Source organism: Glycine soja, chromosome 20, assembly GCF_004193775.1.
Source record: "Glycine soja cultivar W05 chromosome 20, ASM419377v2, whole genome shotgun sequence".
NCBI classification, from domain to species: domain Eukaryota; kingdom Viridiplantae; phylum Streptophyta; class Magnoliopsida; order Fabales; family Fabaceae; genus Glycine; species Glycine soja.
The window spans coordinates 49632781-49648785 of NC_041021.1; the positions used below are offsets into that span (position 1 = coordinate 49632781).

General features: G+C 34.1%; 1 protein-coding gene across 2 annotated transcripts; it reads left to right on the forward strand.

The window, feature by feature from the left end:
- Nucleotides 1–12122: 12122 nt before the first annotated feature.
- On the forward strand, nt 12123–14938 carry LOC114403097 (heavy metal-associated isoprenylated plant protein 34-like). Of its 2 annotated transcripts, none has more exons than XM_028365827.1 (3): nt 12123–12516; nt 12676–12751; nt 13079–14938. In XM_028365827.1, exons 1-3 carry the CDS (start codon nt 12487–12489, stop codon nt 14548–14550), a joined length of 1578 nt encoding a protein of 525 aa, XP_028221628.1. In that variant the 5' UTR covers nt 12123–12486; the 3' UTR covers nt 14551–14938. The 2 variants fall into 2 exon arrangements, with proteins under 2 accessions (XP_028221628.1, XP_028221629.1); XM_028365828.1 differs by having other exon boundaries at nt 12123–12511; nt 13079–14935.
- Nucleotides 14939–16005: the final 1067 nt, after the last annotated feature.

Consider the following 16005-nt stretch of genomic DNA (forward strand, 5'->3'; position numbering starts at 1 on the left):
GAGGGCAAGTCACCTTCTCTCTCTCTCTCTCGTGAATATTAAATCAAGTGGTTTTAGTGTACTTCATTCGTCTCTTCTTTTGTTACTTTCTAAGGAATTGTCTCTTTCTTTGTATAAGAAAATCTTGAAAGCTTTTGCACAATCAATCTTTCACTCATGCTCTCTCTATAATCATTCCCTAATTATAGATTATATACATTCCACTTTGCTGAAACAAGAATGTATTTGTAGCATGTCTTTTTCTCAGTCTTCTTTGGTAAAAGAAAACAAAAAAGATAATTATGGTTTTGGCTGGCTGATCAATCAATTTATACCTGCTGTGGCCGCTGGGAGTGGTCACTGGTCAACCAGTTAGCTCTAGGTGACTGTACCATCTAACCAATTGCCATTTCCACCAGTCACTGCCAATAACAATACTCCAATTGCCACCTGCAGAACTCAAAATTGCAGAATTCAATGCTTAAATTTGTACATGCTTTCTGATTGAGTAAATCATTTTTCATTATGCATCATCCTATATGGTTTAGTTATTTTCATTTGGCTATGAAGGCTAACTGAAGAATGGGACAGAAAGACAAACAAACTTGCTTTTAGATAATGCAATTAGATAATCTAATTAAGAAACTGAAATAAGCCACATACCCCATGCAATTTCCCCATGCTTGCATCTATTTTCAGCATTTTTAATTGGATTGCAGTACTGATATGTAAATCTCCTAGAAGAAAAATGAGATCATAACTTATTGTTTTCACATGAATGAATGAGAACCAAGAAATATAAAATTTGGTATTTGTTTTGGACCCATTAGGGGTTTGCCACGCTACCTGTGGTTCACGGTAACTACTTAAGCACTTCACTCGCCATTTACTGTAATATAAGGCATTTTATGTCTATAGGTATATTTCTAAGCCTCATTTTACACATTTCCTACACTACCTGTCTTGGACGTTGGAATGTCACTATAAGTATTTACAAGTTCTGCTTCTTACCAGAGGTCATTACTACTCGTCAAAGTCGTCTTTGTTGCCTGAAGCATCCACCAAGTTCAGAGATACCAAAATTCCTTCATAGTCCAAACAACATTCATCTAATATAATAGATTAAATTTAAAATTTAGTCCATAACATCATTTTTCGTTTTAATTGCTGTATGAAAAATTTTATATTTTGATTAATTTCAAACTTGAAAAAACATTTACAAATCCATTCCTACTATTTACCAACATTATAACCATGTTAAATTTGTCCGTGTTTAATTTTCGTTTTAATTCTTAGACGAAAAAGCTTTACAATTTGTTTTGATTTTGATTCCTATATTTGACATTTTAATGTTGGTAAAGACCCTACCTAAAAACGAAACTCTAATTACTACGAGTGTCCCGTGGCAAGAAGAAGTCACAGATCCCTGACTGTTACGGAAGATTGGCAATCATAAGGTTGGCAATCACATGCCTTTCTGTCGTCCATAAAGTTAAGTCGTAAAAACACCACAACAGGAAACATTCTCTTTCAAACTTTAAACACATTGCTAATGTTCAATCTTGTTTTGTGATTCGCTGCCACAACCTGGGCCTCACCAGTCACCATTATATATTTATCAAACAAGTTAGAAATTCATCAAATAACATTTGCTAAAAAGGCAATCATCCAATTGGGTATTCCTCACCTACCAATTTAATTTGCATACCTAATCACCACTTTTCCCTCACTTATCACAGGATTGCCCTTATCTTCGCTCAGCTACAGAAAACCTCGTCAATTAAATAAATAACAATACTACATAAAATTATTCCCACTTCCCTAGGTAAGAAAAGTACTATTCGAGGGAAGCAGATTAAGATCACCTGTTTCCAGTGCAAGCGTAAAACTAGAAATTGTTCAGGGAGTTCAATATTTAGGGAGTAATCTCGCATGCATATCTTTGTTTTTGTTTTTTTCCCTAAGAATTTGGGAGTGTAAAACTTCAATACCGGCTAGCTATAAGGTTTTTAAAAACGTTATCCTAATTTGTAGGTAATCCAGCAATTTGAATTCAACTAGAAGATAAATTATTTTGCACTTATGACAAAGGTTCCACTAAACTCTAAAATATATAATGGTGACACAATAATGATTTTTGTAAGCACAATAATGATTCATGACAAAGGTTTCATACCATCGACGTATTTGATGGTAGGTTTCATTTTCAATTAAAATAACACGTGAAATATAAAAAGGTAAAAATAAAGATTATAATTATTATGTACATGATAAAACTTAAATTATAACATAAGAAAAGGAGCATTTGAAACTTTGATTGTAATATATTGTAAAATTTAGTTTAATTGATTGAAATTTACTGATGATTTGTAATATATAATTAAAATTATTAATGAAGAAAATTAAGCCTTCTATATTTCGTGCAATTCGTGTGGTTTTACTTTTGTAATAAATAAATAACATCATTTTTCTTTAAAAATTGAAAAAATATTTTAAATTAATAAGTAACTAATGAAGAAAAAAAATATTAATTTGGCGTAAAAGTTTCGGAGACTCGTGAAAACGAAGTAGCTACAAAGTTTATCTCTTTAAGAATGAAAATTCAAATTTATCATATAAGATTTTCTTGAATATTTCCTAGTGGCTTGGTTGTTGTGGAGGATGTGGTGCCAGAAAATATTAGTATCATTTTCTCAAGTGAGCTTGATCGTAAAATCTTCCAAAATTCATCGCCTTCAACAAGTTGGCAGCCTGTGATAATATTCGTGACACTCATACGACCTTGCTCCCTAACCAAATGCACCCTGCTTCGTTGAACCAATGATATTTCTTTACCCAAGTTTGTTCTAAGGGAAAAGGACATCAAATAACATTGGCATGACAGCTAACACTCATGAATTGGAGAGTACATATTGGCCTGTGAGCCCAGATTTTAGATATATTAACCGTTTTATAAGTGTGGATGCTTGCAAATTAAAAGAGACAAGATGCAAAGTGCATACCTTCGCATTATTGATGACAAGTTGACAAGAGAAGCTCATCAAAGGTGGTCTACAATGCTAGATAAAAAAAAAAACTAAAGAATGGACAGCTAATGGGCCAATGAATCTTCTTCTCCTTCGGCCTATAATAAATGCTTAATGATAATTAAGTTATAAAGTATAATATCTACTAATTAAAGCAAAGGAAGCCTTTACAAATATATCATATTTCAATATCTACAGAACAAAATAATAGAATTGTTAATTCTATACTTTAGAAAAATGTTTCAAACTAGACGAATTTCTCTGCAATTTTCTCCATATGCATGCAACCAAGTGTACGAAGCTCTAAGTACTAGAGTTTACTTTCTATAATTTCATCTGAATAACTTTCTTTGTTTCTTACTTCATTCAGAAAATTATTAAGGAATATTACAATTGATTTTGCATAGCACGTGTCTATTAGAAACAATACACAAAAGAGATAAAGAAAGATGAATTAGCATGGAAAACCTTGACGAGACAAGCAGCTACTACAACACTATTATGTTGTGCCTGACCCAAAAGCATAAAGGTCCATATTAGTGATGGGCTCGGTCTTGGGCGTAATGGGACAAGAACTCCCCTGCTACAACATACTCTAAAATAGTATAAAAAATATTCCTTCATCAAATTGATCTCACTACGACCTTTTTGGTCCATGCCAAATATTTAGGTTAGTCAATGTGTTAATGTAACTTGATTTTTTTTTTTAAATCTATAGAACATCCTTTAGCATAAGTTTTTTAAGTAAATTTTTTAATAAGAGGCTAAGTAAATCAAATTGTGGGAAGTGATCCCCTACTTCATAAAACTTAGGTGACATTCATTTTGCAATATTACAGATGCAACATAACCTTTTAGGGTTAGCCTATTGGTGGGAGTTTATATAATTATTTCAAAGTCTTATGTTCAAACTTTGTTTTCATCGTCGCAGACAAAAAAAAAATAGTAAATGCAATAATTTAGCATATATTTCTAACTAGCATTTGAAGGCAGAGTGTTGAATGAACTGGAACTGGAAGCACTTTCCAAGATTTTTGTTGAAATATTTCCTGACCTTTAACTATCGATTCCATTTTGATGAAACATCACTAGCTTATTTAAATGTGACGTTAATGGTTTAAGAACTAAATTGTATTAATCCAAAAGACCTAGTTAAAAAGGAACTAATGAGACAGAAGTTATAAAGAGACAAAGCAGTGCAGCTACAAAGTGTTCAAAACCACCTCGGTGGGAACACGGGACCCACGATCCATTTGAATTATGAGAAGGTGGGTACATATTTTTGTTCTTGGAATTTTCTGTTCCCCCAAAAACATCAACACAAGTCGTCCCTACGGTCGAAAATCACTTCTGTTGTCTAATGATTTTTTTAATAAGCAAAATTTTATGAATAAGGCTTAAATTCATGAGAACAAGATGTACCCAACTCAAGATCAAAACATTCTGTTGTCTAATGATTCATCAAGACTTCCATGGTTTACCATTTGGTTGAACTTGAATCTTCCTCAAATTCAAAGAGATCTTGTAAATTTGTAGATACCAACACAGAAACTAACATTTTTGATAATCAATGCTAATGTAGGACTATTGGAGTATTGGTGGTATAAAACTGCAGGAGGCTCCCATTGCCAAATGGGTACACGAGTCTAAATGAATAAGAAGAAACTGGGGTCCTGCAATAACACAATAGATGACAAATTAATGTGACAAAAATGTTAAGACAGATTTTAATGGATCTCGAGGATTGTTGTGTTGGAATTTGGGCATGGGTTGAAGTAATAAGGACTCATGCTTAGATTCAGACAAATTTAACAAAAATAATTGGTCAATCCAATCTTACGTCATATCACACCCACTCTAATGTGTTTTCAATATGTTGTCCTCCTTTAGTATTATGTTATGGGGATAGAAGCAAAATCTCACTAGGCACAATCTTAGCAGCTATCCGTTAAAATTGTGTGCAGTTGCATCGAGTGGATAATAATAATATTAGCAATTTTTGGACTTGGCATTATACTAGTTGAGTGAATTTTGTATTTTGAATCACAGCGTATCAGGTGTTATAAAATTTTGAATAGTGCATATATTAAAATTTTGTATGTATAAATCATTTGTGAGTTGAGAGAACAATATAGTCTTCTTTTTTCCTTTAGCTTTTCCTTCTCTTTTTTCTTCTTTGTTGGGTGATGCTTTTATGTTTTGGCTTGTTAATCATTACAGATGCTAGTCCTTTTATTTATTTACTGCTTGGGGCCCCTTTGACTAAGAATCAATTTAATTAGCGGTTGATTTTAGTTTGGTTTAATATTATAGTATAGTATTAGTCAATATATATTATATACTCAATATATATGTTTCATTTCATTCCCCTTCTCTATCTCTATCTATCGTCTACATTCCCATTTCCTCTCAATTGCTGAGAATCCAATCAATCTATGATAACAATGTGTCTATCTTTTCAGATAAGATAGCCATTGGAATGTTCACTGTTATGAGAATGTCTGGTTTTGATGGTGATGGTATTGGTAAGCGAGAAGGGGCGGTGAATATTATAGAGAGGCTCTATGGCCAAGAGTAAGTGCATAACGGGTGATGCCATGAATTAGGCCCTGGGGCTATGCTAGGCTTTGTCATTGACATGTTACTTGTTACAACAGTCTTTTTACAATGTTATTGAAATGTGAACATTATTTGTCCCCTCTCCGAATCTAATACTAATGCCTGAAACAAAAGTCAGAGATGTGTTTCACTGTCCTCGAGTTTTAATCATAAGATAAGCTATCTACTAACCTTCATAATTCATTATGGTTTAGACAGTAGGTTGTAACTAAAGTAGATTAGTTCAATTCATAGGATTAAGGCTTCTACTCTTTATAAGGTGCAACTTATAATAATATCCCTTAAGACTTGAGGTATAGCATTACATATTGTAAAGCAAATGCGAACAAAGTCTTCATATTTTTATATTAATGAATTTATTTCTCAAATTTTGAATACTATGTGGAATTAATTTCTTGTAACTTTAATAATACACAACGAATTCTTAGAGAAAAGAGATTAAGTTCATATATTTTATTAAAATTTGAAGAACAAATCCATCAATATAAAAATATAGAAATCTTGACAATATATGACAAAAATATAGGGGATAAAACACATTTTTCCCTTACAGATACTTTCTATATAATCTAACCGAATTACTTTTATGAGGAATGAGCGTATAACAGGAGTTTGCAAGCAAGTAAACGTTGGAAATGAAAATCCCAATATACAGTAGCAATAGTTGTTATATGCATGTAAATTCAATTTTTTTTATTAGTTTAATTGATTTCAGTATATTCAAACTTCTTTCAGCCGTAACAAAGACAATAAGCACGCGTAATAGTGTGATGTATGCTGGTCTTGATAATTGCGTTAACTGAAGCAGGTGAAAAGAATGAATATTGGTATATTATGGCCTCTGTTAAACTTTGGTCGAAGTTAAGCAAACTTGGGATTATCTCTGAGGCACAGGGTTTTCATTGTTTCGCATCCATATCCATATTGTCGCCACCTCATCCAGATTCTAAATTCTAATAGAAGATCAAAATATAATAAAATAATAATCAATCAATCCTTAATTACTTTGGATTAGGTGACCCAGTCAGCCTGTTGTTCCTAGTGCTTTCTTACCCTCCTGCTTTTGTTAGCTTGCGTTGAATTCTCTTAATAACTTCACCAACATGTGTAATTTTTTTTTTTTCTTTTTCCTTGCCTTTTGTTGCTTATACTTATCAATTTTTAACACAAAATGAAATTGTATGTCCTTGTAGGCTTGTGTAATCTTGTGAATATCCTAAAATTACATAAGGAAGCACCAATAGCATTTAAGTTAAACTGATACTAAATTGTTTCAATATGCAGTCAGTTTTTCAGATCTCTTGTGCAGTGTGCGACAAAAGAGTAACAGTATTGGCAAGTTGAACTTTTCCTTCATTAGTGACTGAGGGTTTTATGTTGCAAGATAAGAGAGTAGTGAAAGAGGAGAAGAGGATAAATTCAAAGCAGTGAATCATGCTATGTTACGAAGCATCGTAGTTCGAGAAAGCGAGGTAGTAGTAAACACATCAATCAATCAAATTGGTCTGTGTCTGTGAAGGAGCATTTATTTACTTTTCATGGCAGTACATGAACACGCACACGGTCCCAAAAGAATAAAAAGCAGAGAGCAAAAGTGGGAATATAGAATATCAGCCGCGACAAGCAAGCGTAAAACCACAGTATCTTTGGCATCTTAAATATTCACGTTGGTTAAATAAAGTTCACAATTTGGAACCAACCCCCTCAGATATTTCGAATATTGAGGTAAATAAAAGGGACCGAAAGCACAGTCCACTCTCTTGTCTCAAATCTCGATGTCTGAAAGTCTTAAAAGCAACGGGAACCACCCCTCACTTCAGACACTATCTCCCCTTGTTTGTGGGGATTGCTGCTTCCTCCTTCCTTCCATCAACTATGCCACAGACTAGAATAACTTTATTAGTATAATATTACATCTCAGGATCAAACGTTATGACTTGAAATTTCACTGAACCCTGACATCATGGTCAACTGGTCATGCATTAAGAAACTAGAATGTCATGAGTTGAGCTTCAGCATGCGTACTGTGTAATGGGTCGGGTACGACGGGTCTGGACCGACCCATAGGACCCCCAATGGATCCATGATTAGGTTAGGATGTGTATTGTGTATTGTGTAGTGTAGCATCTGGGTTCCACTTCCACAGCCACACATGGTGTCAGTGTCAAGACCTTAACAGTTAGCAGCAGGATCAATTATTCAATTCAGCTTCTGTACCAATGAGAGTTGGGTCTACCATAAGGAATTAATACATCAAAGCAAAATTTGAATATTTATTCGGAGAAATACTCTACCATTTAGTATCCCATCTTATCTTAAACAAAATTGTCTTTAAAAAAAACAAATCAATTGAGGTTGGGTTTTGGTCATGGCCCTCCACTAGTACTGAGGCTTCCTCCCAATCTCATAAAAGCACTTATGACCCTGAGGTGATTAGCCAACAACTCCACTGTACCAACCTGGCCTTTCTGTTTGGGGTCCCCAAGTCCTTAATTTATCTGTCAAATTCATAAACTAGTCCCTGCCTCCCTGGGGCACACGTCCCTCTATGAAAGGTAGCCAATTCCTTCTGATAAGGACCTCACCTCAGTTCTCATTGCCACCACCCAACACCCGTCACTATCCTTTTTTTCACGATTACTTTAACCCCCGCAACTGGTGTTGCTTGCATGCCCTCTTGATATGTCAAATCTTACACTCTAATACAAAATTATCACTATAGAATCAAAGTAATCATTTTACTTCTTATTCCTGTATTAACCTTTTGCTTTAATCTTTGTATCAAAAAATTCTCGGTTTTTTTTGCTAAAATATTTTCTATACTTAATAAATATTTAAATTTTTTATTTGATGTTTCTCATAAATTTTTTCTTTAACATTAAATTTCTAATAAAATAATAATTTTATTTTTGGTTCTTTTACATTTTTTTATTCTTAATAAATTAGTATTTTTATATTTATTCCCTAATATTTTTTTATGTTATAATTTTTTTCAAAGAGATTAATAACCAATGGAAAAAATTTATCATGAAACACACACAAAATGAAAAAAATTTATCATGAAACACACACAAAATTACTAATTTATCAAAGAGACTAAAAAAGTATCAAAAACTTAAAATAAATTTTTTTAAAAAAAATTATTAGAAAATATCATAAAATTTGAGTATCTAGTAAGAATTATAAATATATTTTAACCTTTTTTATAAAATAAATTTATATAAATTCAATTGGAGGTATTAAGATTTACCGAATGCTTACAAAATTATTTATAACTCACTCATTAATAAGCTCTTATATATATATTGCATAATTACTAATGATACAAGTAGTATGTTGCCTTGCACAAACTATTGAACTTTATACATGTTGCGTGAATTATTTTGCTACGAGTTAGGAGCTTAGTGTCCAATAGAAGTCAGATTTTGCTCTGTACTGTTTTGGAACTTCGGTATTGTTAGTTACCCATATGCTATCCTATGAACTGTGTAACCTATCACCATTGGCCACCAACCAAACAAATATCTACTGTTGAACCCAAAGACGGACTTACATATAAGATTTTGGGGACAACCGTCCCACGAAGATTTTATTTTTCTTCTTAACATTTTAGATATTATATAAGTGCCACTTTTTAAATAGATTTAGCTGGGATATTTTGATTCCCATTTTTCATTATTGATTTTCTTGTTTCCTTTGAGGGAGGCATAAATCCCTCAAGCCGTAATAATAATAGTAACGTGATAAAACCTCTAAAACAATATTCTAAATTGGAAATTAGTCTCACTACAATGAATTATTGGACGGTGTCGTCTTGATTTCAAAGCATACCTTCAATAATTTTCATGTGCTTGATAGTATTATTCTAAATCCATTGTATTGTTAGATTCTATGGTTTCATCATTTCGGAAATACATGTCCTATTATCTAACAATCGAGGAGGTGAAACATCAATTCGAAATTGATAAATTAAGTTTAATTGGGTCACTTTCTGGACAGACAGGATTAATAGAAAGCGGCTCATTAGACAGAAGTTTCAATCCGATGAATTATTTTGTTTGGAATGAAACATCTATATACTAAATTATAGCTAATTATCTAGAAGTATTACAATAGCCGAGTTGAGTTTATCATGTGGTGGGCTTTCCGATCCCTTTCCTTTTGTGTTTTACTTTTGCTGGGCCATTTAACATGTTATTTCTTGGTAACACTACCAGCCAAGTTTGAATCTTAAGGCAAGGCAATCCTCCATCACCGCAAAAACAAAATCATTTTAGTTTTTAAATATTACAATTTAATTAGATATTTCAAGAATATTTCTTATCTCTCATTTTAAATTTTAATATGTTCTTGAAATTGAACGTACCTCAGGATTGGTATGCTAAATGCCAAAGCTCTCCAATTTAGATTGCACACGGTCGAGGGATCTAACACAGGGAATTGTAAAGAATAACATAACGTATACTATATAATGGAGGAGGGATACCTCTATCAATGTGCCATGTGTCTTTCCTCTCAATTGTCATTAATGGAGGTCTTTCATTATAATTATCATGCATTTTAGGCTGCCATTTGTGCCAACTCCCATAGTTGATAGTTATATATTTATGTCACTTGGGTCAGTGGGTCGCTACTCGCTAGACCAATAAGGCAATAACTAGTACTATCAGAGTCATGCGGGTGATGAGTTAGCTGACAGTCAGGTATTTATTAGGTTGTTCTTATTTGTAGGTGTATGATCAATAATGCATCAAATTCTTAAATCAAATAGTTCTTTTTTGATTTTCAAAATAACAAAGATGTTATTCACTCATGAAAATATATTTTAAGTTCAATCATATGCGTGTTATTTAAGATATAGTAAAATCTACAACTTAAAGAAGAGTTTCTATGTGTCCATGTCAGTGGCAGCGCCCCTAATTAAAGGATCAATAGGCAAAATCTGAAGTGGAAAGCTTTTGTGTAGCGAATCTTCTATTCCTTTCATAATACAAGTTGGTCACAAGGTGTTCAATTCAACAATGGGAAGGAATTGTCCATTAGCTGTTTGGCCACGAAAAGAACACAAAGTACAGTCCATATAAATATAATTGTACAGCACAACAGAAACAAAGATTGATTAGCATATGCATATACACTAGTTTTTTTAATTGATTTGTAGCATATAGATTAGTTGAATAGTCAAGTAGTCGCAAAAAAAAAGGGGAAAAGAAAGAAAGGATAAACGGAAAGTGGTGGTGGAAATTATATAACTAAACCAACCCCACATCCTACAAAAATAAAAGCATTTTGATAAACTTTGGAGTTTTTTCTGAAGGTGTTTCCCATGGTGGTGGGGTTACAGAAATCTTTTACGGCAATTTTTAAAAATTTGAAAGGATAAAAGAAAAAAAAGTTGTTACGGGGACAGCAAATTTCCACCAGGTTGGACTTTTAATGAAGACAAACAATGATTTTGGTTGCAAAAGCAGGGTCCAAACTCGCAGAAGATCATTGTTCAGTGTTCTCCTACTTTAAAAAAATTGTGCATTATTTTAGAGTTTAGTCATTGGCTTTATTATATGTCAGTACCATCGAGATGGGTTTTGAGAGGTCCCTGTGTTCCTTGCTTTTACACACAAACCCAAATCTCGTCTTTAAATTTCGGAATGACTATTTAACCTTGACTGACAAGTCTTTGGTCCTTGCTGTCTTGCTTCCATTGTGAGTCTCCAAAGCATGTTCTTATTGCACAGTTTTATTTATATCGATAAACAACACACTACTAACTTGTATGAACAGCTATACGTTACAAAAAAGTAATAATTTAATAATCATTACAAGGTAAACAAACAAAAAGAGAAACAAAACATTTTTGAATAACATGCCAGACACCCCACAGCCATAATAACATGATCCAAGTTTCACATGAAAATTGAATGCAATTGTGTGACCTCATAAAGAATTTGATTCCACTTACAAATTATAACGTAATATACAGCCCAAATTGTCCCTTTGAAGAATTGAATTCCTCAAGGAGTCCATACATATTGACAATCTTTCTAAATGAGCCAGCCAGTGAAGTTGATTGGGACTTAAGAGTGTTCATTCTGCCTTCACGCAAGGTCACATGCACGCTACACAAGTTATTACAGCTCTATTTTTTAAGTCGTTTTCTTTTGATCAATTTTGTAATTATTTCATTAAACAATTGATTTGAAGGCATGAATAGCTTATGACTTATGAGCTTATTTTTTGAGAATTTAAATATTACTATTTTTTGAAAAAAAAATTACTTCATTTACTATATACATGAAGTTGTTTATAGGCCCAATGGAACAGGGCCGACCCCGAAGGTGATGGGCTGAATAAGTTAAAATATAGGGGTGTCAAAGTAAGTCATGCTGTCATTTTTAGAAAAAGAAAACAGATATTAAAAAAGATAGTTGCTCCTAATTATTTAGGTGCAACAATGGCAGTATTAAGCTGTCAGTGAGACCACTTTGAAAGCTTCACGAGTTTCTTTTATATATATAAACCATAAAACATAAAGCCAACTCTAAGTGTCATAGAGAAGAAGCTATCCTAGTTCCAAGCTGTTTATTACCTTGCATCTTCCGCAATCACCTTCTCTCTTCACTCTTATCTCTTTCTCTCTAAAAATGTGACTTTGTTGTACGTGTGAGACTGAGCCTAAAACAGTACGGATACTTGAGCAAAGGAACAAATATTGAAGTGTCCAATGCGTACCAACAATACCCTTTAGTTTACTCTCTCTAAAAAAACAAACAATTCTCTATCCTCTACACTCTAGTCTCTCGCTGTTTGTTCTCTACTTAACTCACATCTCTAAGCTGTGTGCGTGAACCAGCGGATAGCAAGGATGAGTAAACAAGACATGATGAAAAGTCAGGTGCACACTTGTTACTGCTAATTTCAGTCTTGTGTTCATAAGTTAATTAAATTAGTTAATAAAGACAAATCTGGTTTCTACTTTTGCTACTCTGTTTATGGGGGCACTGTTCCGAACTTATGCTAACCGATCTGTGTTGTGTTTTTATTTTTCATGTAGAATTGCCTTCTCAAGGTCAATATCCACTGCGATGGCTGTGAACAGAAAGTAAAGAAAATCCTGCAGAAAATTGATGGTACGTACATCTCTACCCACCACCCTCCCTTTTGCTTTTTTTTTTTCTTTTTAAAAATTCCCATTTGATGTTAATTTGCTTCATATATCTCAACTTTACCATGTCACTTAAATTATCCCCATGGTTTTCATTTATTTTGATGTTTATTTGCATTATATATTGCAAGAATCTAACTTGACTGGTACAAAGCTTCCAACTTTACCTTGTTGTATGATATTTTAGTATTGTTTCTGTTTTTGTAAGCAAAGATCAGGAGAATTAGATTTAAGATTTGACAGATTAGTAGTTTTTTTGTGGTTAAGCATAATGGGAGTAATTGTTGTGCAGGGGTGTATTCTGTGAACATAGATGCGGAGCGAGGGAAGGTGATGGTGTCAGGGCATGTAGATCCAGCTAAACTGATAAAAAAGCTGAAGAGGTCAGGGAAGCATGCCGAACTTTGGGGTGGCCAGAGAGGCATGATGTACAACCAAAACTACCCCACCTACCCTCAGTTCAAGAACTTGCACATAGATAACACCAAAGGGGGTAGCAAGGACAATAAGTCTCAGAATCACAAGGGTGGTGCTCAGAAAGGTGGTGGTCAACTAGCACACTTCCAAAGTGCTAATGGAGGGTCAAAAGTACCCCCCAAGAATCAGAAATCTGTCGACTTCAACTTATCTGAAGATGAACTTGATGAGAGTGATTTTGATGAATTTGATGATGACTATGATGAGTTTGAAGATGATTTTGATGAAGAGGATGAAGAGGAAGAGTATGGTCATGGTCATGGTCATGGCCATGGGCAGCAGGGGCATCCTATGCAACATAACAAGATGATGGCTATGATGGCCCAGATGGGGAACGGGCGTGGGCCACATGGGCCTGGTGGAATGATGAATGGGCCTGCCATGAACGGCCATAAAGGGAATGGGGGTGTCAAGAAGGGTGAGGTCATTGATCTGCCTATACAAATGAAGGGCAAAGGTGGAAACTTCAGCTTCAGCGAGGGTAAAAATGAAATAAAGGGCAATGGAGATGGTGGTCAAAAGAACAAAGGTGGAAAGCAAAAGGGTGGAGATAATAATCATAACAATGGTAACAAGAAAAAGAACTCCAAAGGCAAAAATGGTGGTGGCTTCCTAGTTCGGTTCCTAGGCTTAGGAAAAAAGAACAAGAAGGGAGGCGGAGGTGGAGGTTCAGCCGACACAACAACAAGCAAGAATAAAAACAACAACAAAGGAAAGAAAGATGGAGGTAAATTCGACAAAATTGACTTTGACTTCCAAGATTTTGATATCCCTCCTACCAAAGGTAAAAATGGCAAGGGTGGCAGTAATAGTAAAAACAATAATGACAAGGGTCATGGTAGCAATAATGGTAATGTTGGTCACCACATGGGTCAGATGGGCCCAATGGGTCAGAGAGGTCCAATGAATCAGATGGGCCCAATGGACCATATGAGGAATATGAACATCAATATGCCGGCTGTGCAAGGATTACCGGCAGCCTCGGCCGCCGCGATGAACGGTGGTTACTACCAAGGCATGCAGATGCAAATGCAACAACCCAACCCTTACAACATGCAGCAGCAGCAACAACAGCAACTAATGGCCATGATGATGAAACAACAACAACAACAAATGCAAGCAAACATGAACGTGTACCCACCACACATGATGTATGGAAGGCCACACCCACACCAAGACCCATCTATGAACTACTTTCCACCCCCACCAATGCCTTCACACCCAATGGCGGATCCTATCACGCACGTTTTCAGTGATGAGAACACTGAGAGCTGCAGTATCATGTAAATTATTTATTAGTGGTGACTAGTTTGTTTTAATTAGGTTTTTCTACTATTTGTTTGTAGTCTTCTTTCTTTTATTTGGGGGGTTCATTAAATTTTGTCCTAGTGCTAGAAAAATGTGCAACATTTTAGGACTATTAGGGATATCATGTGCTGTTTGTTTTATTTTGGTCCGGTCCTGCTTGAAAACAACCCGATGAGTAGGACATGCTGCTGCCAGTGCAAGGCGATGACAGACTCTTTCACATGGCCTTTAATTTGCTCAAATTAAATGGAGCCATGCTCCCTGTAAAATTCAATGCTCTAGATTCTGTTGGCTTTACTATTGGCCAAATATGTTCTTTTCACACATGTTGGTCACAATATTCAATACTTAAGTTCAACTTCAATTGTGTGCTCTGTAAACTATTTTTTTTTTCTTCTAACTTCTAATTACTAGAATATAATACTCTAAATTACTAGGACTATGTTTTAGGCATCTCTATTCAAACAATTAGTTGTTGCCCAATATAGCTTTTTTGTTGCATTATGCTTCAGTCATTCACATTCCTCAATAAAATATAAGATGTTGCCAAATGCTTTGAGCAGGAAAAAAATCACACACTCCACTTAAAAGTTAGTTCCAACTTCCACACACGCTCCTTACTTACCTCTTTACCTGCTGTTTCTTCTTTTTTTTTCCTCCCCTCTTTTTTTGGGGGTTGGGAACAGAACTACAGAAGTGCCAACTACACCTCTTAAACTTTTATACCTCCATCGATCTATGGCAGAGCAAGGGATTTGTGGGACCACGGCCCACGAGGTGAAAACTTTTTTTGTTTATGCATTCTTTGAAATGTTTTATATTTTGTTTTTTAAATCAGCATTTGTGTTTTCAAACAAATGAAAATAAGAATAAATGTATTTTTAACAAACACTTTTAATTAACTTTTTGATTTTTTTTAAAACTGAAAATTGCATTTGGCTTTTTTTCTTTTTGATTAATAATTGTATTTTGGCTTTATCTGCGAGCTACTATATGCCAACGAATTAACAAATATTCTATAGTTGTCTTCGACGGCTTGTACTTGTACCATTAACTTTCAATCAAAGTTTAATTCAGGATATTGTGTACAGTATTAATGGTTTCTCAGATTGATAGCAAAGCATCTACTAGTGTGGGATATCAATGATACATAGTGCGTAAAGTATTAACTTTCTGGTTAAACCAAGAAAACAAAGTAAAAGAATGAAAGAGCTGAGGATCCATGAAAGGAGAGGAAAGAAAAATAATTATAATAAAAGGATGCAGATAGTGGTAGAGATTTTTTTATATAAACCAGTAATCTGGTTAAAATAGTGTATGAGTAAATAAGAGATAATTTTTACCTCATAATTTAGTTTTTAGAATTAAGTTAAGCCTAAATTCAAAATTTTAAAACGATATTAATCTTAACAATTGTAATTAGACCTATTTAGC

What these genes read in the sequence shown, in the direction of transcription:
- LOC114403097 (XM_028365827.1), top strand. Translation starts at nt 12,487, where the DNA reads ATGAGTAAACAAGACATGATGAAAAGTCAG. An exon ending in AAGACATGATGAAAAGTCAG is followed by an intron (nt 12,517 to 12,675) that starts GTGCACACTTGT and finishes TTTTTCATGTAG; the next exon opens with AATTGCCTTCTCAAGGTCAA. An exon ending in AATCCTGCAGAAAATTGATG is followed by an intron (nt 12,752 to 13,078) that starts GTACGTACATCT and finishes ATTGTTGTGCAG; the next exon opens with GGGTGTATTCTGTGAACATA.